This window comes from Lynx canadensis, chromosome D2 (genome assembly GCF_007474595.2).
Source record: "Lynx canadensis isolate LIC74 chromosome D2, mLynCan4.pri.v2, whole genome shotgun sequence".
Lineage (NCBI taxonomy): Eukaryota > Metazoa > Chordata > Mammalia > Carnivora > Felidae > Lynx > Lynx canadensis.
In genome coordinates this window covers 9,839,777-9,851,902 of record NC_044313.2, presented here as the reverse complement: position 1 = coordinate 9,851,902, position 12,126 = coordinate 9,839,777, and the positions used below count along the sequence as shown (strand labels likewise).

Genomic DNA, 12,126 nt, shown 5'->3' with positions numbered 1-12,126 from the left:
GCTGTTGAGGAAAAAGTATTTATTCATCTGTGCTGAAATACCTCTCTACAGATTACTTGCTCGTCTACAACAAAGAAATCTGGAGGTCGCCACCTTAACACGGTGTTCCAAAGCAGCAGCATCAACTCCGAGACAACCCATCATTATGCATCTTCTGACATCAAATGATGTATGCAAAATCACCTAATGAAGTACATATGCCAAAACTGTTTAACCTGAACCTAATCAAGATTTAGACTTAATTTTCAGTCTACAGGAAATTGGGGCCACAAAGGAATAAATTAAATTAGACCAAGAAGAAAGATTCAGATAAATACAGAACGTGGGGCATTACGTAAGACAACTGGCCTGGACTTGTCATGTACCACCGTAGTAATGAACAAAACTGGCTCCCTGATCTAAGCACAACAGTACGATTCTCCGCTAAAAGGAACTGGAGTTCCTTGGGAAAAAGGCAGATTCCAAATCTGGAAGGAAAAAATACAACATTGGTCTGGAACATCTTGTTGTGCCAGACAAAAAGGAAACTCTTGACTAACGGGATCACAACAGAAGGTCATAGGAGCTTAAGGGGAATCCTAGTGGCCCAATTTGGGACAATTTAAACATTAAAAAATGATAGCAAAGAATTATAATATTCCAAAAAAATTTTAAATCCATAAGCCCACAGTGATGTCATAAGGAAAAAAGATGGTGGGTGGGGTGAATGGAGAATTAATATTCCTCTTCACAGTGAATATGCTGTTTCAAGGTCATAAATGTGGAAGAAAGTAATACAATTTGATAAATCACCATTCTGCAGCCTGTCCTACCTTCCTATAACTGATTCAGGCAAGGAATAACAAAGGACATTAAAACGACTGGCTGATACGCTGTTGGGAAAGAGGTTATTCAAAATATCTGAAAAAACATCACCCCACAGCTTACTTTAGGGTATAAGGTGCATTGCAATGGAAAGATCTAATTACAAAGGTGAAAACGGCTCTCGGCGATAAAGAGATCTGATGGCTTTCATCCAACCAAGCGAGCAGACCTAGCATCACAAATAAGGGACAACCTGACATTGTGTGCCACCAGGTATAATGCTGCAGAGCAAAAACACCAGCACAACCTCGAGAGAAAACCGGCGATACCCGAAAGCTGAACATCTGCAGAGCCTAGGACATGGCTGCTCTGTTCCGGGTATACACCCAACAGAAGCATGCCCCTGTTCACGAGAAGACACGTACAAGGATGTCCATGTGCAGCACTATTCATGGTAGCTCCGATCCGGGAACTACTCAAATTCCCATCAACAGCAGAAATGGTAAACCACGGTATATTCACAAGGAGAACACTATCCAATGAGCCTGGACATCCTACGACACACAGTAACACAGATGAATCGCACCAACAAAATGCTGAGCAAAAGAAACCACGAGCGAAAAGACTACGTGTAGGACTCTACTTACATAAAGCTCAAAACAGGCAAAAATGAATCAGAAGTCTTACAAGTCAAGAGTGTATCGGTAGTAACAGCAAAAGGGGGAAAGGAAACTTAGGAGGGGCTGCGAGTAGTCAATTTCTTGATCGGAGAATTGTTACACAAATAAGTTCAATTCACAAAAATTCATCTATCTGAACACTTACATGCGTTTTTTTTTCCATTCTACGTTATTCCCCAATAAACAGGTTTTTTTCAAGTACACATCACTCACCTACACCTAAAAACACTTAAACTGAATCTAATCACTAGAAAACACTCAAATCCTGAATATAGGACATTCTATAGACAATTAGCCTAAGATCTTTAAAAATGTCAGTCATAAGAAAGACAAAAAACAAAAAAGACTAAAGAAATAACAGCCACTTTATAAACATAGTGTAGACACAACAGTTCATGAAATGCATGAACCTTGACTGGATCCTGTATTTAAAAAAAGAAGCTATAAAAGGTATTTTTGGCATAACTTGGAACATTAAACATAGATTGTGATGTTACAAAATTTAGGAATGATAAATATTATGGTTATGTAGGAGAATATACTTATTCTCAGCAGGAGCATGTTTAGTATTTCCAGGTGAAGTGTTATCGTAGCCACAGCTTATGCTCAAACAGTTCACGTGAAAAAGGAGAAGAAGAAAGATAAAGCAAATCTGACAAAGTTATTAACCGTGAGCCCTGGTGCACAGTGTGAGTGTTCACTGCAATCTCTGTTCATAAATTTCACAATTTCAAAGTAAAAAGTTGGGCAAAAAACCCAGCAGTATCACCAAAAATATTTAAAAGATAGCTGTCCTGGAATAAAAAATAGAATACAAAAATAATATAAAAACCTAGCTTGGATGCTTAGGTTTAAAAAACTGGAAAAATGTAAATGAATACAGGACCAGATATTAGACGGCATTTGTAAATAAATCATTGTTAATTTTGCCATGTGTGACAATGATGTTGCATTTTGAACAAGCGCATCTTATTTTTCAGAGATGCATGCTAAAGAACCTAGGAGTAAAACGTCATGGAACACAATGGAAGTTAAAATGATTCTCACACACACAAGAGAAGAAGCAAACATGGAAAAAATTACTGTTGTTGAATCCAGGTGATGAGTATACAGGCAGTTGGTATACCATTCTTCCAATTTTCCTTTCTGTTTGAAAGTCCGTAATAAAATTTAAAATTTAGTCAATGCCTCAGAAATGTGAAGAGACCACTGGGACTAAGAGTACAGTCTGTTTTTCAAATAGTTTAGAAGAGTTGAGATCAATTTTAATTATTCTAAGGAACCAGTGGCACTTAATAAATACTATTAGATAATGGTAGTTTCTATAATACGATATCAATAGAATTCCAGCTAAGATCCCATGTTTATAGGATTTGGAATTAGTGGTACTCTGACAAACAATGATTCATAAATGCCGGTTTCATACCGTACTATACAAAAGATAGGTCACAAAATACACCCATTTTATTTTATATATATTATATTATTTTCGGAAAATCTGGTATCTACCTCAGTGATTGAAAACAGGAATGGAAGCAAAGCCTTCTGGAAGAATTCATCAAGTCCTTTACAATCTCGCTATCTACAATTACGTGCTACTTCTCTAACGATGTTTCTAAAGAGAGCTGACTTGCTCTTCTATATATCAATCTATATCTATTTAACTTCTCATCAAATCTCTGAAAAAACACAATCTACTTTTCTGGGGTGCTGAAATGATTATTTTACGGTTACCGATAATGGATTTTATGCGCTGATATGGTTGATTGAGGTCTCCTAGTAGGCTGACTTTTATTTACTTTAATGCTTTACAACCATAAGAGCAAAAAAACGTATTTTCTTGAACACAAGTAAATTAGTTTCACCTATTATATAACAAAACCACGCCACAGTGAGCTGCTGCATAGAGGCCCTAAAACAAGTCGGGGAGAACACTTAAACTTTCAGAGAACTTTTTTGGCTTCTCTTCCTGCATCCCAGCACAGGAACACTGGCCAGGCAATCAGGCTGAAAACTGTAGTCGTGTACAAGGGGGAATTTCTGCGCTCTAGAATGAGTGAAACGGTTCCTTCAAAATGAAACGCCACTCTTGGCTTTTTTGGGAAGCAAAGTATTATGTCCAGATCAGTTTCTCGAGACAGCCAACCTACTGACAGGGTGAGCTTACTCTCCATCCATAAGCGAGGGTTTTGCCAAGTGAGGTAAGAATTTCTAGGATGAAAACAGTCTGCAGCAGGGACCCTCTCCTTACATGGAACCATCTTCAAGGCAGTTCACAGGCTTGAAATTCCCTACTAATTTTCTCCGAATTTAATTATCTTACCTAGAGGAGACCAGAGATACTGCTCCTGACCACCACCCTGCTTCTAAACAGGGGTGTCACTCAAAGAGAAAGGACCGTTTTCGCCCCCAACTGCAGAGCAGTGGAGCAATGAGGCCACATGAACAGAGAATGCCTCACCAATTCTCAAGGGAAATAACTATATTTGGAACAGTGCATGGGAAAGTTCAAGCCTAAGGGCACTCTTAAAAGTTGAGGTTCTGGTGATAAGCAAGTAAGAGGGCGCTAGTAATTTCATGAGGGCAACAAGCTAAACCACAAGCTCAGATGATATATCACAGAGAAACAGGAAGAGACTGCTAAGAAGGGCCCTTTTGGGGTCAGAGCAAACTGTAAAAGACTGGCCTCAAAAACTGCCCCAGCAAAGGGGCCCAGATTTCACTGAAGCAGACAAGGAAGCAACATTTGCCCTGGGACACTGCTGCAAAACCACACCGCAGTCAGCCAGCAATTAGTGAGCCTAAGAGCTGGGTGTGATACCAAAAGACACAAAACATCAAAGACCTGGGTGAGAGACGAAACAGAACACTGGGAAGACCACTGGCATCCCAGCGTGACTGCACTGCTCAAGGCTGAGCCCCCTAGGGAGTGACATCAGAGACTTCTCATATTTTATATAAATGCGTATTATTTCTCCTCCTAATGATTTTAAACCAACTGTATAAAAGCATAATTATATTATTAGAACTATGACATAAAGGAAAGTAATATGTTTCACAACAACATCATAAAGAAGGTGGATGGGAACAAAACTGTAATATAGTAAGGAAATTATACTAGATGGTAACTCAAATCCACTCCTACATATATTCCAAAGTGAAATGAGTATGCCCGCATAAAACCTGTACATGAATGTACACAGAATTTTTCACAAAAGCCAAAAAATGAAAACCACCCAAAAGTCCATCGATGGATAGGAAAACAAAACTGTGGTATATCCATACAATGAAATATTATTCAGCCATAAAAAATGAAGTGCTGATACATGCTACAACATGGACGAACCCTGAAAACATTATGCCTGTCAACAAGAGACCGCATACCGTATAATTCCATTTACATGAAATGTCCGGATTAGGTAACTACAGAGATACAAAGTGGGAGAGTTGTTGCCCAGAGCTGGGGCATTCAGGAAAAAGTGAGGAGTGACTGTTGATGGATATGTGGTTTCTTTTGGGATGAAGAAATGTTCTGGTGTTAGTGATGATGGTTGCATAACTATAAACATACTAAAAATCACCAAATCATATGCTTTAAATGGGCAAATTATATTATATGGTATGTGAATTATATCTCAGTGAAGCTGTTATTTAAAAAAAAAAAAAAAAGCACAGTGCAGGGGGGCACCTCGGTAGCTCAGTTGGTTACATGTCCAACTCTTGATTTTGGCTCAGGTCATGATCTCATGGTTCGTGAGACAGAGCCCTGCGTCAGGCTCTGCACTGACAGCACAAGGCCAGCTTGGGATTCTCTCTCTCCTGCTCTCTCTGCCCCTCCCCAGCTTGCTCACCAGCTCTCTCTCTCTTTCTCCCTCTATCAAACAGGTAAACTTTAAAAAGAAAAAAAAAGGCAAAAAAAAAACTTTTAAAAAAGTACAGTACAAAGTCTTGACTTGCAACATATTATTTCATGTTATTCTTTAGAAACTATATTCAGAGAGATAACAGACAGTTCAGCTCATAAGAAAAAAAAATACCATTTCATAGGTCTCTGAAAACTCTGCATGAATTCAGTTAGGTGTCAGATAAATAAAATGCTATGGGTGATCTCAAAGTCAAAGGATTCATCAAACCCAATATAGTATTAATCAAACCATGTTTATGTGTGAAATCAAAAAGTACTATACCGTCAAAGACATTTTCACCAGTACAAACTTGCTGTAAGCATGTGACCTACAAGATAGTGAAGGCAAAACTATCTGGCCATAATAAAGAAATCCATTACATATTTCTATTTAAACACAGGTCAAATCACATACCCAGAGTTCAGACTACTAATGGCAGTGAATGTAAATTAAAAATGTACAAAAACTGCATACAAAAGGAAATACAGATCTAAATGACTCAAATTAAAATGTACTATAAAAGGATTTTAATTAAATGCCATGTTCATCTTTCTTAAATATATACGACTTTCAGAGTATGGGTTACTATCCTATAATATGCATCACTTATATTATACATTAGAGCTATCCCATAATATATAACAAAATTGAGAAAGCATAATCTACCACTCAAAAAATACAAAGCCTTTTTCTAAAAGCCTGGATCACACCTTAAGTCTAAACACAGAACACCACCTTGGAGTCTCTCCAGATGGTAAGTGCCAGATGCTCATTTCTGCTTAGTATCTTGCCACATTTAGTTGCTTCTCAAACTCACCCTGGAACTCATTTTCTGTCCCAAAGCGCACAAATTCTTTTTCCTCTTGTATTTCTGATCTCAGATAAGGTCACCACGATCTACCCAATCATGCAAGCCGGAAACCTGAAAGATCAATCTGGACTTGTCCCTCTCCTCCACTTCCAACTCCCAAACATCCTTCAAGTCAAACACCAAATCCTCATCAGCTCTCCCTCCGAAGGGTCTACTGTACCCGCACCGTCCGCTTCCTACCAGTGCATATTTCAAGTCCGGCATACCTCGCTGGCTCTGTCTCGAGTCTCACCACTCTGGAAGAAAACCTCCTGCACAAGCCTGCCACCAAAGGGACCTTCAGTACCAGACAGGATTTTGGAACGTCCAACATTATTTTGGGAAACATTCCTTCACTCTCTTTTAAACATGTGTTCAAATAAGGACCCTCCTCCATCTCCGCTCTTGGGTACAGTGTGCACGTGATCCCACACATGACCACGGTTCTCCATCCCCCAGTCACAGTGACTAATCCCGGGATAAGGACGCGTCTCAAGTTGGGCCAATGAGCACCTTCCTCAGGACTTCTTACTGAAATAAGTTAAAACATGCACGTTTTTGCTGCGATCACTCGCCGTGAGAACAACATACCTTGAACTGGCAGTATTCATCTCTGCCACCATGTGCCTGAGAGTCAACCCTTAAAAAGAAAGGGAGCCGGGAGACCACGAGCAGGAGACACTGATGGTATTTTCCCAAAACTTCTTTGTTTCATATGCAAATACAGTAAAATTTTGGACTGCGAGGAACTTGCTCTGCGAGTGTTCCGCAAGACAAGCAAACATTTCTAATAAATTTTAACTTGATAAATGAATGATGTCTTGTAATACGAGTAGTATGTGACGCTGAATGTCACAAGATCACAACTGAGCCAACGGTTCTTCTCTTTCTCACTGCGGGATTGTGGGTGATCGTCTCCCATGCTCAGAGCTCGGGTCTCAGGACACAGTGTTTGGCAGAAATCACTGATTTTTCAGAACACTGGAAGGTACTCACAACTGGCATTACTGTATTTTTTGTCACTTCAAAGCACCTATGGACAGTCTTTCCAGAGAAGAGTAAGCTCAGAAATGCTCTGCTTCATTCTAGGTCAGGCTGCCTTCAGACACAGACCCTTTCCTCTGCTGCCTTATCGCCAGTTACATTAAGTACAGTATATGACAAGAGTTTATTAATACCGTGCTGTGATTAACATCCACACGAGCGTATACAACAGCCCCCATGCAGAAAAAGATTCCACTGAACCAACCAATAGCAGTGATTCGTTGGTGGCAGTGAAAGTCGTCCTACACAATAACCCTCCTCTCTTGTCTCCCTCACACCAGCCACAAAGGTTTTCAAAGGTAAGTGCAGGTTCACTTGTTCATTTTTCTTTGTATTTTGTATTTTATTATTTTGTTTTCTATTACAGTATTGTAATCATTTTTATAGGAATGTTTTTGGGTTGTAGAACAAATCACCTGAGTTTCCATTATTTCTCATGGGGAAATTCGCTTTCATACACAAATGCTTTAGATTACAAGCATGTTTCCAGAACAAATTATGCTTGCAAACTAAGGTTTTACTTAAAAAGGTTTTCTTAAAAAAAAAAAATCAATTCAACTTTGGTTTTTGTTGCCTATCAAGTCTTACCACATTTCTCAACAATGAAATGGAATTCTCTAGCTCCACTATACCTGTGCATGTACTGGTATGTTGTAAAAACATGCATACGGAGATATGTGTATATGCACACACATACACACACACACACACACCATATATACAGAAAGATCACACACACAGATAACACATATATATTTGCTTACATTTTCAAACAGTATCAATAGAAGAAAGCAAAATTAGTTCTAAGATAAACAACACAGTTTCAGGGGGTGCCTGGGTGTCTCAGTCAGTTAAGCATTCAACTTTGGCTCAAGTCATCATCTCATAGTTTGTGGGTTCGAGCCCCTCATCGGGCTCTGTGCCGGCAGTGCAGAGCCTGCTTGGGATTCTCTCACTCCTTCTCTTTCTGTCCTTCTTCCCACTTGCACGGCAGTGCACGCTCTCTCAAAATAAATAAACTTAAAAGAATAAAAATATATATTTATAAAAATGCTATTAAAAACAAGAGGTTGTTTTCAATTAAAAGATGTTACAAGAATATCAACCAAATGTGATGTATAGATCTTACATGGATCCTGAGCCAAACAAACCAACTATAAAGACAATTTTGAGACAACTAAATTAGAACAGTGAACATCCACTGGGCATTAGATGATCTGACCATTAATTCTGTTAGGTGATGATGGCATTATGTTATGTATTTTTACATATGTATTTTTACATATGTATTGTTATGTATTTTTTAAAGCTTATAACTTTTAATCTAGAGATTTCCTTTTTTTTAAGTTTATTTATTTTGAGAGAGAGAGAGAGAGAGAGAGAGAGAGAGAGAGAGAGAGAGGGAGGGAGGGAGGAAATCCCAAGCAGGCTCCACGCTGCCAGCACAGACCCCAATGCAGGGCTTGAACCCATGAACTTCAAGACCATGACTTGAGCTGAAATCAAGAGTTGGACACTCAAACAACTGAGCTACCCAGGCATCCCACTCCCTCTTTTTCTGAAACACTGTCTATTATGTATCTGTCTCATAGAAGTGCCCAGGTGTCATTTTAAATAATCCTTTATCCCTCATTTTTTTTGTGAACTGGTTATTACAATTAGAAACTTGTAATTCAAGGGGCTCCTGGGTGGCTCAGTCAGTTAAGCATCTGACTTTGGCTCAGGTCATGATCTCATAGTTTGTGAGTTCAAGCCCCACATCAGGCTCTGTGCTGACAGCTCGGAGACTGGAGCCTGCTTCTGATTCTGTGTCTCCTATCTCTCTGCTCCTCCCCTATTCACGCTCGCATCTCTCTCTCTCTCTCTCTCTCAAAAATAAATAAACATTAAAAATTAAAAAAAAAAAAAAGAAGCCTGTAATTCAGGATCAATATCTTTAGCAAGAATATTCCATAGGTGGCACTTTGTATTTCTTATATATAGTTCTGTTGCCAAGAACACCCTTCTCCCTTTTGTCCTGAAAACATTTACTATCTCTAAGACTTGGCTCAGAGTCACCTCCTTCAGAAAAACCTCTTTACCCTCCAGTCCCCACTAAGCCAGCTTTCTCTACTAATCCAATAGCTAACCCTAATGGCACTGGACCTGCTTACCCACCTGTTGCCCCCAATGGACTAGTCTGCAGGACTGGACTCCACAGAGACCTAAAGCCTAAGTGGGTGAAGTTCCAGGAAAGTAATCTTCACCAAGTAAACACATCGGATCACGTCCTTGTGTTATGGCCCATCCATCTGTACCTGGTAAGCAAGCAGGCACAAAGCCAGGGTCTCCAAGGTAATAGGAAGGAATAATGTTCAGAAGGAATAAGACGCCCTGGGAATATCAAAGGGAGTGTCCTGGCACCTGGCAGATTTCCTTACTGTTTGTAAACACAATCATATGCAGCTACAGGTCTCAACAGGGAACTTACAGAAGCGCTGCTCTAACCGGAAGGTGCATACAAATCACCTGGAGACCCGATTCAAAATGCAGATTCTAGGGGCGCCTGGGTGGCTCAGTCGGTTAAGGTCCGACTTCGGCTCAGAGTCATGATCTCGCGGTCTGTGGGTTCGAGCCCGCGTCGGGCTCTGTGCTGACAGCTCGGAGCCTGGAGCCTGCTTCAGATTCTGTGTCTCCCTCTTTCTCTGACCCTTCCCTGTTCATGCTCTCTCTCTGTCTCAAAAATAAATAAATGTTAAAAAAATGCAGATTCTAATTCAGCAGGGCTGCAGGAGACCCCAGATTCTGCATTCCAGGTGGATTCTGTTGGTTTGCAGACCACTCTTCAACTAGGTAAGGTTCTAAGAGACCTGGCAGTCAGCCCTCTCTCAGGGAAATTACAGCATTAACTCCTGTCTTACTAATCCTCTCTTTAAGCTAAACAGTCTGTGTCATTAAAAAGCAAACGAAAAAAAAATCAAAATTTAATTCTTCCACATCTGTTGGCATCTTTCTTCTAATATATCCACTCCTCTTTGACAATTATGCGATTTCTCATTCATCTAAGTATCTCCAGCCTGGAAACTATAAGCCCTCAATAAATGCTTTAAATGATGTTCCATATAATCTCAACATATTTCGTTATTTTCCACTGGCTTGTTTACATAGGTTTGTTCACTGGCCCATCTTTCCCATTTGATTATCAACTCCTCAAAGGCACAGACTCTCCCCTTTGTGCCATGGCACACAGTCTGTCACCTAACCAGCACTCAGTGATGTTTGCTGACTTAGCCAGATGACTGGGAACATGTTACATCAGGTTCTTAGAGACAACACTGAATAAGAACCTATCCTTCTTCCTGGGGGACTTACATACTCACAGATAGAACCTGTTTTCACAAAAGTTTAGTGACATACACTGAAAGGATGTCGGCTCTACTTAACAAATAAGAAAACAGCAAAACAAAGTTCAATGTTATGCTTCTTCAGACAGCTCATCAAGATAGGAAAAAACGTTGAAACAAAAGGTACCTCAGTCTTCCCACACTCATCGGGCGGGTCCTGGTGTATGGCCATTTGATACTTGACATATAGAGAAAATGAACCGGCTGAAGGACGACTTGAACTCTGGGTCCTCAAAGGAGACAGGTACTAACCTCACCTTCAGAGCAAGGAAGATACAAGCAAATGCTATTGAAACATCTCTACCTGATGATATGCTTCTGAAGGTGAGGCTAGAGTAAGATCTCCGCAAATCCACTTCCAAAGCTCAGCTCTGTTATTTTTCATGAACGAACGAAACCCTGGAGCGTGCTGATTGGCACAGAGCCTCAAGCACTAACTTTACACTAACACTTAGGAAATTTTAACTCATATGGACCAGGACAAATTTTTTTTTTTTTTTTTTTTTTTTTTTTTACTTTTTCACTCTTTCCACCTGTTGTGGTTCTCTGCATAGAGTCATAATGTTGCTCATAAGGGTCACTACTTTTGTCTCCTCTATTTGTATTAAGTGTTTTAAGATTCTTCCCCTTCCAGATTTTTCTTGGGTAAGTAGATTTATAAAATGATAAGCATATGTGAACTTCTAAAAATATTCTATTATCTCAAAAAAATTCTACTCTCTTACTTTTCTAATTCCACTCTGTCCTGTATGGGTAGTACATCAATAAAGAATAATTTAGCTGTTATGAACTCTGTTTATACGTGACTTTTACATGCAGATAAAGCATATTAACCGTGTTGTTCAAAGTATGCCTATCATAAAAATTAGAGTTCTATTACTAATTTTTAGATAAATACATCTAGACATCGTTACTTCAAATAAAGATAACTCATTTTACGTGTTACTTTCCACTTTGAAATTACACATGATGGGCACTCAACACGTGCTAGGTAAAATTTGCACTTTCAGAATGTCCATTAATCCACAGTCCTATCATATTGCAGATATGCTGCAAATTGAATACAAATAAAATGTACCACAAATAAACCAAGTTTTCATACAATGATATCAAATGGAGGGGAAAGTTCCATTTGCACAAAAAAATTGCACTTGGCCTGCTGACCTGGCTCACAGTTGGCTTATCAGGTGGATCCTTGTGAATAACCATCTGGTAACGTTTATAGACCTGGTAAGACTCCTGAAATGTGGCTTTGAACTGAGAACTTGGTGGAGATGATCTCACCACCCTCACCTTCAGAAGGAGTTAAAAAACAATGTTCATTAATTATTTATTCCACAGAACATGCATTAAAACAGTTACTCCCACCCAAAAAGAACCAAATGTTTCCACACAAATATTAAAGCATAAACAATGATAGTATTTTAACATTGAAAATCAACCAGATAGTACATTTTTTA

General features: G+C 39.3%; 1 protein-coding gene across 1 annotated transcript in view; it reads right to left on the bottom strand.

Moving 5' to 3' along the window:
* ATE1 (arginyltransferase 1) overlaps positions 1–12,126 on the bottom strand; it is a 119,350-nt gene that overhangs the window by 87,714 nt on the left and 19,510 nt on the right. Inside the window, 3 exon segments of the mRNA XM_030334090.1 lie at positions 10,794–10,865; positions 10,867–10,923; positions 11,831–11,959. Of these exon segments, the coding sequence (XP_030189950.1) occupies positions 10,794–10,865; positions 10,867–10,923; positions 11,831–11,959 (258 nt within the window).